Raw genomic sequence first — 17,231 nt, forward strand, 5'->3', positions numbered from 1 at the left:
AGTCAGGCTTCCACTGACCAGACGGCTGGCAGAGAGGAAGAGGGTGTGAAGGAATTTGCTCATAGAATCGGAGTTCTGCAGCTAGAGGATGCAGCATGGGCAGTCTGAGTCTGGAAGAGCAGGATCCTCCTGAATTGGAGTGAGAACACAGGATGCCAGAAGACAGAAATGAGGTTTGAGCGTAGTCGTTTTAGCTGACATGGATGGGCACTGAGGAGGCTATCCAGAATGCAAGGACTTGTTGGCGAGTAGGAGAGTGTGGGAAAGGGAAGAGAGCACTAAATAGGCTAGTGTCTAGTGTGATGAGTTTGGTGTTTGTTGAATTGGTGGAATCTGCCACCTTCAAAGTTCATCTGCTGAAATCCAAGTGTTTCTGGGCTCTTAATATGAAGCATAATTTGTATTTCCAACTGATTGTTTTTGCTTCATTAGTAAAAGGAGCTTAACATTTCCAAATGCAGTGAAAACCTGAACTGTGAATTCTCTGAAAGCAGGAAATGATCATTTCTAAAGCACTGGGATCATGCATGATGCCTTGCCCAAATTAGGAATTCATTAAATGTTAAGTGAGTGGATAAGAGAAGGATGATCAACTGAGAAATTTAGTATAACCCCTGTGCATGGTAATGTGAGTAAATCAATGACTATTGATTTATCCAGATTTTATTTCAACCCATTATGAATACTCTGGGTAGGGCAAGATACATTTTTATATTCAAATATCCGTTTACATTATTTTAAGTGTTATAATTTCCTCTGTATTATGTAATGAGTTAAACACATCGCATAAATCTTTTTTAACTTTTCTACACAATAGTTTTAACTTTTCTACACAAATTAATATTTGAGTTCCTACCATAAAAGTTTCAATTAACTATTACTGAATTTATTTATTGAATTTTATTACTGAATAATTACTTGAATTAACCAAAAAGCTGGTAATTTTAATTCTAGTCTGTTGTGTCATTCTGTGAGCTACTTGAATTCTTCTCACAGTATCTTATAAAAATGTTTTATCAAGTTTAAATAAATCTGAAAGTTCAAACATTTGCTAGCAGTTTAAAATCCAGTCAGAATTCAAAGGTAAATTAATTTTCGGTCATTAAATATAGAATTGAAATTCAAAGAAGAGAGGACAATAACACCTGAATAATAAATAAATAATGTAAATATGACATCCCATGTGGGTCTGGGCTGTTTCAGTAGCACTTACAATGTTAAGGTTATAAAAGAATTCCTGGGTCCAGATCCTACCTGAGTTTCTGTCAGTAGTGATTTAGACCTAAATGATATCTTCAGTGACTTTCACAGAAACATGAAATACCTCCACAAGGTCAAAGTACTTGAAATAGACAATCCAGGAGAGTCAATGATTGACACTTGCAAAGTGAAGGCTTCTTTACTAGCCTTTTAAAATCTTTTCAAACTGAATTGAAACAAAGCTCATAAAATAAGAACCTCTGAAAAATTAAAGAACATTACTAAGTGATGATAGTGGGTACTTTTCAGAAGACTGATTAAAACTTTGCTATTTAAATTTGACCATTGTTTCAGAAAGCTATTCATCTATTTAACAAATAACCTTCCTTAAAATAGAGGATATTTTAGACGCTATGAAAAGTATAGAACAGTATAAAATTCCCTGCTACTGCCACCAACCAGCTATAGCCAATAATAATAATGTGTAAGTAAACTACCTAGATAAACTTAGCTGATCCAGATCATACTAATTAAACAGTTTCTTCTCTTGTTTTTTTTTTTTTTTTTGTGGTTTTTGGCCAGGGCTGGGTCTGAACCCACTACCTTGGGCATAAGGGGCCGGCGCCCTACTCCTTGAACCACAGGTGCCACCCTCCTCTCTTGGTTTTTTGAAAGCTATGCTAAGAAAATTCCATGTTATTTTTTTTATTTTTTATTTTTATTTTTTTGAGACAGAGCCTCAAGCTGTCACCCTGGATGGAGTGTCGTGATATCACAGATCACAGCAACCTCCAGCTCCTGGACTTAAGTGATTCTCTTGCCTCAGCCTCTGAAGTAGCTGGGACTACAGGTGCCCGCCATGATGCCTGTCTATTTTTTGGTTGAAAAATAGTTTTTGTTTGGCAGACCCGGGCTGAATTCAAACCCGCCAGCTCTTGTGTATGTGACTGGCACCTTAGCCGCTTGAGCTATAGGTACCAAGCCAATTCCATGTTATTTTAAATTCTTTGAAAATACAATTTTGTTATTTATGATATTCCGTTTTGTGGATGCAGCATAATTATTATATTACTCCTTTATTTTCAAACAGATTTTTTAAAAAACTGTTAACTGTGAAGATTAGCACATTTTAGATAAACTTTTGTCAATGTTTTTAATTTTTTCCAATTATGTTAAAATTCCAGTGGAATTAACAGGTCAAATTACATTTTGGAATATTTTTATTTACTTATATTTATTCCAATGGAGTATCTATTTAGTTCTTAGTAGTATTAGTATTTTTATTACATTTTGGTACTTTTTATTTAATTTTCATTTTTAAAGAGTGAGAGATGAAACGTTTGTAATAGATTACTTGCTATTCATATTTTATTTTCTAGGAATTGCCTGTCTATGTCCTTTGCCAGTTTCTCTGATCAGCTTATATAAACTCTTTTCATATTTAAGATGATAAAACCCTTATGTTTGTGGAAAATATCTTTGGCATTTGCCTTTTAATTTTGTGATACACAGATAATTTTATTTATATTTAGTGGAATTCTCCACTATAAATAGTTGTTTTAAGATGCCCATTTTGTTATTTATAAATATATCAATATACCAAACATTTTCTGCAATGTAACGTAAGTAAAAAGCTCTTACTAATTTGATGTCGCATTTACTAGTTTGGGTTCCTGGTCTATAATTTGAAGTGGTATCTGAAGGATTATACTGGCATTCTGCCAGCCTGAAGTCATTAAAAGGCTTTGAGCAACAATTTAGCATCTTTTTCAAATTTAAGAAAAGCTCCATATGGCATAATTATTCAAAGCTAAGGTCGTAGAAACTACTTAAACCTTTGAAATTTATAATTAAAGGATTAATATTAACTTAGGAAGACATTGTCATTTTGGCTTAAAATGAATTTCTAATCTCAATTTTGTTCTTTTTACTTTGATCTTTTTCTTAACTTTTTCCTTTGCTACAAAAAGTGAAGTTTTATATCCTTAAATTTTAAATTAAATATTCTCAAATAGTTTAGATTTATAAAAAATTGATTGACAAACAGCATCCACTATAATTTTTATTATTTCCCACAAACATTGATGAACTTAAAGTTGGCACTTTCTTCTGGATGTATAAGCTACAATCTGATATAATGGATGATGATACCTCCAAACAAATGAGTAAATTAATTTAAAGATAAAAAAAAATGCCAACTTGGAGAACTTAGGATGTGTACATAATTTAAATGTGATAAATTGTTAATTTTACTAAGGTTTCAAATTTAAACTTATCTTTAAATGACCTCAATTATAAACCTTTCTTGAATGGTGAAAGATAGTATATAAAAGCTAAGATTTTTATTATCATTTTGAGAAAATACACAAAACCAATCACATATTTTAGTGAAATACATTTGCATATCTCTTTATGTAACAAGAGAAATGTATGTTCCTTATACTCTTTCTTTTTTACATCAGCCCCCAGCTCTACTTTATCTGCTTCTAATGTGAGGCACCTGTTTCGCCGTGTCCATGAAATAAATACTGGAATAATGTCTGGGGCATTTGTCTATTAAACAAACAGGGCGAGGGATCTGTCATCATTCATACTTAGATATTTAACATTGTCAAAGATCTGTCAGCCCTACCTGAGTGGCACTGCAAACCTCAAAGTCAATGTGGAGTCCTGGGGATGGATGGAAATGCTCTGCTCCCAGCAGAGCGGCGTTTACAGTTTCCCAGAGAATCGCTTGCTCTTTCTCCCTCTGCCTCTTTGCTGCATGTTAAAGAGAAGTACTTCTATTTTCTAGCAATCTATGAGAGGAAATCAATAGCTGAACTTCAAAGTCTAGTTTTCCTAGGCTAGAAAACCATGCTTTTCTTGGAGAAAATTAAAAGAGAGTATATTTTATATTAAGATTATTTGAAAATAAAATGTAGAATTATGAATGAGTCATTGTTCATATTTAAAGCGAACATTGAAAAATTGTGAGATTAATACCCTTTTGTCATTCTGTAGCCTAGCTTTTAGTATTCTAATAAACTACTAACAACTGGAGTTCTGCGTTCACCAGAGTTGTTGGTTTTGTCTTTTATTTGGTACTGTTAGTGAAATTTTTTTTTTTTTTACCTTGAATAAAAGAAAATCTCTTAGGTCAGTGCAATAAAAGTGATTTAACATGACAAATTATTAAAAAATAAACAATTTATTAGCCATCTTCAGAGACTGACATGTAAACTGAGAGAGTAGGGAGCAAGTGAAAAGAGCAGATATTTGTGCCCTGAGTCGTGTGTGTGTGTGTGTATCCATTCTGAGTTTTGGAGATCTTTGTTTTTGGAGTGTGTGTTTTAAGATTTGTGCTAATAATTGTACAAACCTATTTTTTAAATTATTTTATTTGTGCATAATAATCATAAATACTTATGGAATATATGTGATATTTGGATAAATGTGAACATGTAATGATTAAATCAGGGCAGTTAGGATATCCATTACCTCAAACATTTATCATTTCTTTGTTTTGGGAACATTTCAAATCTTCTAACTATTTCAAAATATATAATAAATTTTTGTTGATCATAGTTATCCTATGGTGCTGTCAAAAACCAGAACTTAATTTCTTCTATCTAACTTTTCTGTACCAATTAATCAACCTCTCTTTATGTCTCCTACCCCCGACCCTTCTCAGCCTCTGGTAACCATCATTGTACTCTCTAATGAACACAACTTTTTAGCTCCCACATGTGAGTGAGAACATGCAATTTTTGCCTTTCTGTACATGGCTTATTTCATTTTAACATCATGACCTCCAGTTCCATCCCTGTTGCTGCAAATGACAGAACTTCATTCTGTTTAATGGCTGAGTAACATTCACTGTGTATGTATACTACATATTCTTTATCAATTCCTCTGCTTAGGGACCGTTAGGTTGCTTCCATGTTTTGGCTGTTGTGAACAGTGCTGCAGTAAAAGTGGAAGTGCAGGTGTCTTTTTGATATATTGATTTCCTTTCTTTTGGATGTATACTCAACAGTGGGATTGCTGGATCATATGGTAGATCTATTTTTAGTTTTTGAGAAAATTCCACACTGTGACTGTACAAATTCACAGTCTTACATTGTAAGCATTGTCCAGCATCTGTTCTTTTTTGTGTTTTTGATAATAGCCATTTTAACTTAGGTGAGATGACATGTCATTGCTGTTCCAATTTGTACCTTTCTGATCATTAGTGATGTTGAGCATTCTTTCATATACCTATTGGCCATTTGTATACCTTCTTTTGAAAAATGTCTATTCAGGCTGAAGTAGGTAGATTGCTTGAGTTCAGAAGTTCGAGACTAGCCTGAGCAAGAATGAGACCCCGTCTCTAAAAAATTAATCTGGGTGTTGTGGTAGATGCCTGTAGTCCCAGCCCCTTAGGAAGCTGAGGCAAGAGGATTACTTGAGCCCAAAAGTTTGAGGTTGTTGTAAGCTGTGACACCACGGAACTCTACTGAGGATGACAAAGTAAGACTCTGTCTCCGAAAAAAAAAAAAGGAAAGAAAGAAAGAAAAGAAAAGAAAAGAAAATGCCTATTCAAATAATTTACTCATTTTTAATTTAGATTATGTGTTTTTGTGCTATTGAGTTGAGTTCCTTATATATTTTGGATATTAATATCTTGTCAGATGGATAGTTTGTAAATATTTTCTCTCTTTCTGTAGGTTTTCTCTTCCCTCTGTTGATTGTTTTGTTTGATGTGCAAAAGCTTTTCAGCTTTATATGATTCAATTTGTCTATTTTTGCTTTAATTGCCTGTTCTGTTTGAGGTCTTCCACACAAAAAATGTTTGTGCAGACCAGTGTCCCAGAGCACTTCTTCTAGGAGTTTCATCATTTCAGATCTTACATTTATGTCTTTAATCCATTTTTATTTGATTTTTGTATATGACAAGAGATTGAGGTCTAATTTCATGTGCATGTGGATATCCAGATTTTCCATTTCTGCGTGTGGATATCCAGATTTTCCATTTCTGCATGTGGATATCCAGATTTTCCATTTCTGCGTGTGGATATCCAGATTTTCCATTTCTGCGTGTGGATATCCAGATTTTCCAGCACCATTTATTGAAAAGACTTTCCTTTCCCTAAAGTTTGCCTTTACTGCCTTTGTTGAAAATGAGTTGGCTGTAAATGCATAGTTTTATTTCTGGATTTTCCATGCTGTTTTGGTTACTATAGTTTTGTAGTCTCTCTCTCTTTTTTTCCCTCTTGAAAAATTGTCTTTACTTTGCATAGTTATCCTTCCAGGAAAGAATTTGTGGGTTTTTACTAAAGAAGAAGGAAAGTAGGCATATCGAGGAATGCTAACTAGTCTCTTCCACCTAGAGACTCTCCGTAAATTAAGATAATGGTGTCATGGCCTGGAGGGACAGTGAGAGAAGAGTGGCAATTTCAGAGGGGAATTTGTGGGATACCATAAGGTTAATCCTGGCGTAACTGGACTTTACCTGGTTTCTGACATGCAATCACTTTCCTGCTGGAACAATATGTATTCTTTCCCAGTGTTCCTACAACTACTTTCCTGGAGTTTTATCAAAACCTTTTCATCCTTGTCAAGAAGAAAGAGAAACTTAAAATGGAATATTTTTGTCAGTGGCATATATATTCTTGTTATTGTATAATATCTCATAGTCTATAAAGCACTTCCAATCATATCACCCACGTGGACAGAAAAAATGGAAGCCGTATTAAAGAGTCCCCTGGTTTTGACTACTGGATGTTGATTGTAATACTCTGTACAATACACCAAGTTCAGATATTTGTATCTGATTAGGTTTGAAAGAGCTCTGCACTCAGGGCTGAGGAGACAGTTTAAGAACTGAGTCCACTTATACAAAAGGATTCAGAGCAGCCTGGCCCTTCCATCTCTTCCACCATGGGAGAGAACACCAGTGTTTATCACTTTTGCCTTTTTTACCCCTTCTGCCACACAAAGACTCAAGAACAAGAAGGCCTCTATTCCTCATTGAATTCCAGCACCATGATCTTGGTCTTGCCAGTCTTTAGAAATGTGAGAAATAAATGTCCATTCTTTATATAAAAAAAAAAAAGAAAAAGAACTGAGTCCAGGTGTGGTGGCTTATGCCTATAATCCCAGCACTCTGGAAGGCTGAGATGGGAGGATGCCTTGCGTTCAGGAGTTTGAAACCAGCCTGAGCAACAGAGAGACTTTGAGACCCTGTCTCTATAAATATAGAAAAACTAGCCAGCCATTGTGGCGGGTGCCTATAGTCCCAGCTACTTGGGAGGCTGAGGCAGGAGGATTGTTTGACCCCAAGAGTTTGAGGTTGCTGTGAGCTATGACACCATGGCACTCTACCCAGGGTGAAAGAGACTTTATCTCAAAAAAAAAAAAAAGAAGTGAGTCTATACCAAAGACTGGTAACCCTCTCTGTTCAATGAGATGATTTATAAGCAAGCACACTGTGTCCTTATCAATGGGATTCAGACTGCCACTTTCTTCTTTCTCTCCCACTAAGGAACTGGTAAACACCTTTAGGTGTTGAGCTATTTTCCCAGGCTGCAGCAGCAAAGTAGTATAGGCCAGGTGGCTTAAACAATTTAGGCTAAATGTCCAAAATCAGAGCATCAGTAGGGTCAGCTGCATCTGGGTGAGGGAGAATCTTTTCCTGGTCTCTCTCCCAGCTACTGGCGGTCTGCTGACAATCTTTGCCTTGCAGGTGGTTGTCCCATCTTCACATTCCCAGGTGGAGTGTCTCTCAGAAGTCTGGTAATATGATGCCTTCAGCTTTGTTCTTTTTTGCTCAGGATTGCTTTGGATATTCAGGGCCTTTTGTGATTTTGTATGATTTTTTTTTTTCTATTTCTGTGAAGAATGGCATGGGTGTTTTCATAGGGATTGCATTGAATCTGTAGATTACTCTGGTATTGTGGCTATTTTAACAATATTTATTAATATTGTTAAATTAATATTAATATTAATCCATGAACATGAAGCATCTTTCCATTTTTGGTATCATCTTTAGTTTATTACATCAGTATATTATAGTTGTTGGGGTAGAGATCTTTCACTTTGATTAAAATTATTCCTATTTATTTTTTTTCTTAGATACTTTTTGTATTTGTTGCAAAGGGATTGCTTTCTTGATTTCTATCTCAACTAGTGTATTACTGATGCATAGAAATGCTACTGATTTTTGTATATGGAGTCTGTATACTGCAAATTTATTAAATTTATCAACCCTAACGGGTTTTTGGTGGAGTCTTTAGATTTTACTAAATATAGTATCATGTCTTCTGTGAACAAGGATAATTGACTTCTTTCTTCCTAATCTTGGTGTCCTTTATGTCTTTCTGTTGCCTAATTACTCTGGCCAGGACATCTAGGACTATGCTGAATACAAGTGGCAAAAGTGGGCATCTTTATCTTGTTCCTGATCTTAGAGAAAAGGCTTTCGATTTTTCCATGTTGAGCATAATGTTTAGCTGTGGATTTGTCATATATGGACTTTATTGTTTTGAACTATGTTCCTTCTATACCCACTTGGTTGGCAGTTTTTGTCATGAAAGGACAGAAGGATCTTTGGGAATCCAGGTACAAGAAAACAGTGGTGGCTTAGACCAAAGTGGTAACAGGAGAGATGGTCAGATTCTGTATATCCTCATATTTTAAAGTGAGAGCCAACACAGCTTTCAAATGGATTTGATATGGGGTGTGAGAGCGAGAAAGTAAGCCACAGATTAGTTGACACGCAGGAAAATGTGTGAAGAAATGCACTAGCTCCTTTCTCGTTGGGGTGGGATTTGTGTGATTTTTAAATTGTATTATTTTGTACTTTCTAAGTGTTCTCTGTTATAAACACTTTCTAAGCTGAACAGTGATGTACAAAAGTCACCATCTAGTCATGTCTTTGCCCGGTCCCTAAGCTCTAAGGTGTCTTCAGCCTGCTCCTTCTCGCCTGCCCCTTTGTGACCAGAGTCTCAGAGAAGAGGGAGTGCTGGCCTTCATCATGTTAGCTGTGTCAGCAACTGAGCAGTTGATTATGATGTCACCAGCTCTTCCTTATCCTTACCTGAGAGGCTCTCAAATCCTCTACCCTTGGGCTTAATCATCTTCCTTAGCTGTGCCCTTATTAGCATCAAAGACAAGCAGAAGTTTTGCCCATTCTGGACCTGAATGAGGGGCTCTCATCATTGCTTTTAGGAACTTAATGGAGGCCAAAGGAGATGTGGGCTTCTCTGACTTTAGATTGTCCATCCCACAAGAAAGACCAAGCCTTAGGATTGATAGGGAAGAGAGAAGAGAATTGTAATGCTCCTGAGAAAGAACAGGCTGGAAGCTGGAAGGGAGACACGGGACCACCTGCCTTCAAGGAGAAGAAGGTAAGACTGACACACCCTCTGTGTTCCAGAGATAGGGACCTTGCTAAAAATCACACCTCCTTGCTGAGCTGAAATAGGCTCCAGTAACATAAAAACAGCCTCACTTCTCAAGGAGATGAAGTTTGAAAGGGTGTGGACAGCGGAACAGTGATCACACTGAACCGAGATTAGTCAGTCCCCACCTAGATCCACTGGACAGCATGGAAACAACTGAGAGAGTTGAAGTCTGGGGAGTGGGGTAGATAGATAGAATCAGGCAGAACTTTCTGGAAGAGGTAGATTGGGAGCTAATGGCATTTCTTCCCTTGCTTTAAAACGTAAAATGTACAAAGTTCTGTTGCCCAAAACAAAGTGAAATTGCCATGGTTTCTTAGCAGTCTGGCCGAGGATTTACATAATGACATTTCTCCTTTGCCCTTCCTTGTTCTTCTTGTTTGTTTATTTGAATTAATTAATCAAGGTTATGGCAGAACATATATCACATAAAATTTACCATCTTAACCATTTTTATCTGTATGGTTCAGTGGCATTAAGTACATTGAAATTGTTACGCAGCCATCAGTACCATCCATCTCTAGAACTTTTTCTGTCTTGCAAAATCAAAACTATACCCATTAAAGAATAACTTCTATTACAGTGTCCCCAGTAGCCCCTGGAAACCTCCATTCTTCCTGTTTCTGGGCATGTGACTGTTCTATAGGAACTTCGATGAGTGAAATTGTATAGTAATTGAGTTTTTGTGACTGGCTTATTATACTTAGCATAGTCTTCTGGTCCATGTTGTAAGATATATCAAAATTCCTCGATTTTAAGGCTGAATTTTATTGTACGTATATATCACATTTTGTTTATCCATTCATCTGTTGTGTTTCCACCTTTTGGCTATTATGAATAATGCCTCTGTGAATAAAGGTGTGCAAATATATTATTGTGGTTCCTAATATCAATTATTTTGAGTATATACCTATAATTAAAATTAGTACATAAAATAATTCTATTTCTAACTTTTGGAGTGACTTCCATATATTTCCATAATGACTGCATCATTTTACATATCCACTGGCAGTGTACAAGGCTTTAACTTTCTCTACAACATCGCCAACACTTTGTTGTGTAATAGTCATCATAATGGAGGTGATGGTCCCTTCTTCTGTCTTTGTTAACTGTCTCCCCTGCCATCTTTGCTGTGCTTACTCCAGACAACTCCTTTTCTCCACAGTTTGTTGGCTCTAAACAGTCTCCCTTCATGGCTTCACACATTGCTCCCTCGGCTTGGAAGACATGGTAACTCATTATCCTCACTCAAAGTTGTCACCGTGCACATCTTCCTCCTCACACCAGCTCAAAAGGAATCAAGCTCTTTTTTGCATTCCTCTAACTTTTAATTCTTTTAAAAACAAATACAGCTTATATACAAATGTGTACAATACTGTAAGTTTTGACAAACCATCACAATAATCAAGGTGAAGCATAGTTCCATCACCTCAAATATTCCTCTGACCCTTTGTTATCAGCCCCTACTTTCTCTTTTTTTTCTTTTTCTTTTCTTTCTTTCTTTTTTTTTTTTCAAGACAGAATCTCACTTTGACACCCTTGGTAGACTGCCATGGTGTCATAGCTCACAGCAACCTCAAACCCTTGGGCTCAAGTGATTCTCTTGCCTCAGTCTCCCAAGTAGCTGGGACCACAACGCCCAGCTAGTTTTTTTAGAGATGGGGTCTCGCTCTTCTTAGGGCTGGTCTCGAACTCCTGACCTCAAGCAATCCACCTGACTCGGCCTTCCAGAGTGCTAAGATTATAGCCATGAGCCACCAGCCTAGCCCTATTTCTTTTCTTGTGCCTCAGTTCATGGAAACCACTCATCTAGATTTTCCTTTTCTAGAATGTCATATAAATGAATTATTCAGCATAGAGCCATTTGAGTCTGACTTCTTTCCCTAGCATAATGCATTTGAGATTCACCCTGTTCTGTATAGGTGTTATCTGTTTCTTTTTGTTGCTTAGTAATATTCTGTTGTATGAATGTATGAACATTTGTTTATACCTTCTCCAGCTGAGAAATATTTGGGTTGTTAAACATTCCTATAAAGGTTTGATATGTGTATAAATTTTAATTTTTCTTAGGTAAAAAGCAAGGAGTAGGATTACTAAATTGTATATTATGTTTTAAAAAATGGTATCAGAAGCTGCCAAGCTGTTTCCAAAGTAGCTACATCACTTTGAATTCCTGCCAGCAGCATAGGGGAGAGTTCCGGTTATGTTGGAACTCACAAGCCCTTGATACTGATGAGTACATAGTGTTATGTTAGCTATCCTAATAGGGGCATCTTGTCATAAGTGTTTTTCTCTAATAGCTAATAATTTCGAGTACCTTTTCATGTGCACATTTTGTCATCTGAATATGTTCCTGATGGACATAAGTTTGTTGACCAGTAGACTATCTTCATCTGAAAAGTTTGTTTGTGTCTTTTGCTCACTTTTTAATGGGGTTGTTTGGTTTTTTTCCTGCTTATTTGCTTAAGTCCTTTGTAGATTCTGATTGTTAGCCATTCAAATCTTTTTCTGATTTTTTGTTCAGTTATCTATTTTCTAAGTAGTGAGTTTTGAGAGTTATGTATTCTGGATACAAGTCCTTTATTAGGTGATTTGCAAACACTTTACCCAGTGAATGACTTGATTGTTCATTTTTATTATAGTATGTTTCAAAGATAGAGGTTCTTAATCATTATGAAGCCCAGTTTACTAGTCACAAAATTTTTCTCCTTTTTTCTTCTTGAAGATTTAGAGTTTTAGGTTTTATATTTAGGTCTGTGATCCATTTTTGAGTCACTTTCTGTGAATGGTGCAAGATATAGATTAAGACACAATTGCAGCACCAGTTATTGAAACGACTTATTCTTTCTTCCTTGAATTGCCTTTGCAGTTTTGTTTCAAATCAATTGATATATGTTTGGTTTACTTGTGAAGTGTTAACATTTTGTTCCTTTGATCCCAGTGTCTGTCCTTTTCCAAAACCACCCTGTCTTGATTACTGTAGCTTTATGGTCGGTCTTAGAGATAGGTAGCATGACTTGTTCAACACTGATCTTTTTCTTTTTCTTTCTTCTCTCTCTCTCTCTCTTTTTTTTTTTTTTTTTTGAGACAGAATCTCAAGCTGTCACCCTGGGTAGAGTGCTGTAACATCACAGCTCACAGCAACCTCTAACTCTTGGGCTTAAGTGATTCTCCTGCCTCAGCCTCCCAAGTAGCTGGGACTATAGGCGCCTACCACAACACCCAGCTATTTTTTGGTTGTAGTTGTCCTTGTTGTTTGGCAGGCCTGGGCTGGATTTGAACCCACCAACTCTGGTATATGTGGCTGGCACCCTAGCTGCTGAGCTACAGGTACCAAGGCAACACTGGTCTTTTTCAAAATTGTTTTCCTAGTTAATTGTTTTGCTTTTACTTTTCTTAGAATCAGAATGATGAATTCTACACAAAATCATAATGGAATTAAAAAAAAATTGTGTTGAATCTATATCTTTGGAAAGAATTGAAATCTTAATGAAATTAAATGTTATGATACATGAAAATTAAATATCTTGCCATTTTTAAACATTTTCTTTAGTGCCTTTTATAAGTGTTATAGTTTTTAGCAAATTGATATTGTATGTTAGATTATATCTAATCATTTCATGTTTTTAACTTCAATTCTCAATTGTTCATATAAAAGTATAAAAAAATTTGTATGTTGATCTTAATACTATGTGACCTTTCTAATCTCACTTTGTAGTTGTAATCACGTTGTTTGGATAGATTCTTGAGGTTTTCTACACAGATAATCAGGTAAATGCATATAGCTTAGCGGTTTTCACTGTGAGTGATTAATGTTTATCTTAACTGTGCCATATATAGCTTATTTTCCACAGTGGTAGATTTTACTATTACTGGTAAATTTTGGAAAATGACTTCTCAAAACAAATGTACCATATGAAGAATCAAATGAAAATGAATGCATGATAGGGAGATTAGTAATTTCCCAGTTCATAGCCCTCTCTATCCATGGGTTCTACATCTTTGGATTCAGCCAACCGCAGTTCCAAAATATTCAAAATGAAAAAGCAGGCTCGGCACTCGTAGCACAGTGGTTACAGTGCCAGCCATATACACCGAAGTTGGCAGCTTCGGACATTTTCTTTTAGAATTTTTGAAGTTTCGTGCCTTAATTTAAGTCTTTTATCCTTTGTGAGTTACTTTTTATGAGTGCTGGGTGGTGTGGATCCTGTTTCAGTCTTTTACATGTGACCATTCAGTTTTCCCAGCTCCATTTATTGAATGGGGACTCTTTCCCCTAGCTTATGTTTTTATCTGCTTTGTCAAAGATCAAGATTCCCTCATGGGAATATGAGGATGGTTTCCTCTCTGGGTTCTCTGTTCTGATCCACAGGTCTGTATCTCTGCTTTTGTGCCAGTCCCCTTTTGTAGGTATAGCCTTGTAGTATAGCTTCAAGTCTGGTAAAGTAGTGCCTCCTTATTTTTTTTTATTATGTGAGGTTGCCTTGGCTAGTTGAGGTCTTTTCCAGTTCCATACAAAGCGTAGAAATATATTTTCTAGATCTGCGAAAAATAGTGTTGGTATTTTCATGGGGATTACATTGAATCTATGAATCCCTTTGGGTAGTAGCCATTTTAACAATGTTGAAACTGCTGATCCTTGAGCATGATATGTTTTTCCATCTGTTTATATCCTCTGCGATTTCTTTCCTCAGTGTTTCATATTCTCCCTATAGAGGTCTTTCACTTCCTTAGTTAAATATAGTCCTAGGTATATTTGTGAAAGGTATTCAGTTTTAGATTTGACTCTCAGCTTGATTTGTTGGGTGCATATGAAAGCTACTGATTTGTATACATTGATCTTGTAACCTAAGACTTTGCTGAATTTATTTATCCAGGAGTCTCCTGGTTGAATCTTTGGGATTTTCTAGATATAAGATCCTGTCATCAGCAAAAAGCTATAGTTTGACCTCTTCTTTCGCCATTTGGATATCATTGATTTCTTTTTCTTGCCTGATGCTCTGGCTCTGTGAACATTTGGAAGAAAAACTCAGTGGAAATAAGTAGATGGGAGGGGTTAGGTAAATTCACACCTAACTGGCATAATGGATGCATTTTGGGCACACTAATAACTTTGACTTAAAATGTACAAAAGCAAATTACATAACAAAAAGTGTGTATCCCTGTAATATTCTAAATTTAGAAATAATATTGTGTATGAATGTATTCTAAGTATTCTATCGAATTAAAAGCCTTAACTACTTAATTATTATAAAATGTTTGCAAATCACAATATAAAAGTCAGGCCCAATGTATTTGCTTCTTTAATATTAGGCCAAAATATATTTATTCTCCACACGTATATAAAAATTGGCTAAATAATTTTTTAAGCATTATTTGGGATATCTACCATTCTTAGTGAATTAATGACCCTTTCAATGTTCTTTTAAAACATAATATTAGTTTAATAGTGGAGAAGTTTTTTGAAAGTATTCAAATCCCCCAATTGTGCGGAAAATCTCTTTAGCGTCCATGTTTTAAATTAAATTCCCCACAAAAAATATTTTATTTCCTTTAATTTAAATTAGTTACTTAAATATATTTTGAACTTTATAGTCTATCTATATATCAACAAGCCTGAGATGCCAAAAAGAGTTATTAATATACATGTGTATACTTATTTCCACAATTTAGTGTGTAATGATCAACTTAGGAAATAATATAGCATTTATGGCTGACTTATAGCTAAACACTAGTTACCCAGCCAGGTGTAGAGTACTCTACAACATTTTCTGTTGTTTTTCAGAAGTTTTTACAAATTATTGTCCCCACAAAAGGAAGAGCTACATTTTTAAGTGTGTACAGATGTGAATTTTGGCTGCGGAACTATTTTTAATATTCATCTATGGTATTTTCTTGGCAAAGAAAATGGACATTTGTTCCCACTGCACAATTTTAACAGATCAGTAGACAGCCTAGGAATACTCTAAGGAAGCAACCCTGGGTCATGGAAAATATCTCATAAAACATCAGTATCTTTGAATCTAATTTGTGACAGTTGGTTATGTTGTTATACATTTCATATTAATATTGAAAGAGGAATTTTAACAGATTTTTAAAAATTCAGCATTTAAGTGTATAAATTATTTTAATTCTGATAGATCATAGTGTTTATTTAACTCCAACTACTTTATTAAGTTAAAGGGTGTGTTGTTACAGTTTAGAGACTTCTTAAGCACAAGTAATTATGAGAATTACCATACTTAGGTCATAACTAGTGGTTTATGTAGTCTTACATTTGATGTCTTATTTCACAGACAGGATGTAAAGCAATGGTGTGAACTTCTGAATTTCTAGTTTCCTTGATAATTTATGAGTGAAGGAGTCAATATATACTTAATGAGCATTTACTGTATACTTAGCTCAGTACTAGGGACAATCACATAAAGATATGTAACTTTGTCACTGCTTTCTGGGAGCTTTTCTTATTGTAGTGATAATAAGAAATATAATTTAAGAAGAATTATAAAACTATATAATCATGCATAGTAAAATTCTATTGGGAACAATGCTGGGAAACCAGAGAAGGTCTGTAGTAATCAGAGGGCGTGCTATGGAAAAAGTGGGCATTGAAGGGTAAGATTTGAAATGGCATTAGGTATGAAGAATTTTCTGAGCAAGTTAAAAAGGGAAAAATAGGAAGCTAGGAGTTTACAACAAATTGGGAGAATGTCAATAATTGTTTATTAAAACTCACTTATTCTCATCTTACAAGGGTATATGTGAAACTTGGTAAACGGTCTGTGAAGCTAGTGAATGATGCCCCATGATCATATCAATGTACACAGCTATGATTTAATAATAAAACAAAAAAACTCACTTATTCTAAAAGAGATTGAAGGTGAGTTTTTACTTTTAAACTTTTTATTTACTTTTACTGAAAAGTTGCAAAAATTAGTACAGAGAATTCCCATACACCCTTCATCCAGCTTCCCCTAATACTAACATTTATCCATCGCAAATTAATAAAACCAAGGAATTAACATTGTTACAACACTATTAAATACCTACAAACCTTGTTTTAATTTCACCAGAGTGTCCACTAATGTTCTTTCTTCGTTGCTCTAGAGCCCAGTCCAGGCTCTCATGCCCATTCTATTGTCCTGTCTTAGTTTCCTTCACTCTGTGACAGTTCTTTTGTCTTTCTTCATCTTTCATGACTTTAAAAATTTTGAAGATTACTAGCTAATTATTTTGTAGAATATTTTTCACTTTGAGTTCTTTTAATTTTTTCATGATTAGATCGAGGTTTTGCATTTTCAGTAAGAATAATACCAAAGTGCTATGTACCTTACTACTGGTGAGGTTAATATTGATAACTTGGTTATGGTGGTACCTGTCAGGTTTCTGTACTCTAAAGTTATTCATTTTCTGTTCGTAAAATAGAAAGTATCTCGGGAGACATAGTTTGAGATCATGCAGGTATTCTCATACTTTCATCCACTCATTTTCCCATTCTTTGGTGACTTCTCCTATACAATTATCTCTTTTTTTACTCATAATCACTTTGAAATTTTCTTTTTTTTCTGGCTGTAAATTATGCCTAGGGTGTGGGGTTTTGTTTCATAT

General features: G+C 35.3%; 1 protein-coding gene across 4 annotated transcripts in view; it reads left to right on the forward strand.

Moving 5' to 3' along the window:
• The window catches only part of CEP112 (centrosomal protein 112), a 519,949-nt gene that overhangs the window by 328,967 nt on the left and 173,751 nt on the right, over positions 1 to 17,231 (forward strand). The window contains exon 1 of one of the 4 annotated variants that reach the window (XM_053568370.1): positions 9,414 to 9,569. The exons of the other annotated variants lie outside the window; for them this stretch is intronic. Within the exon in view, the coding sequence (XP_053424345.1) occupies positions 9,414 to 9,569 (156 nt within the window). Of the gene's footprint in view, positions 1 to 9,413; positions 9,570 to 17,231 lie in introns of those variants that run through there. 4 annotated transcript variants of the gene reach the window in all.

The sequence above is a fragment of the Nycticebus coucang genome, chromosome 18 (genome assembly GCF_027406575.1).
Source record: "Nycticebus coucang isolate mNycCou1 chromosome 18, mNycCou1.pri, whole genome shotgun sequence".
Lineage (NCBI taxonomy): Eukaryota > Metazoa > Chordata > Mammalia > Primates > Lorisidae > Nycticebus > Nycticebus coucang.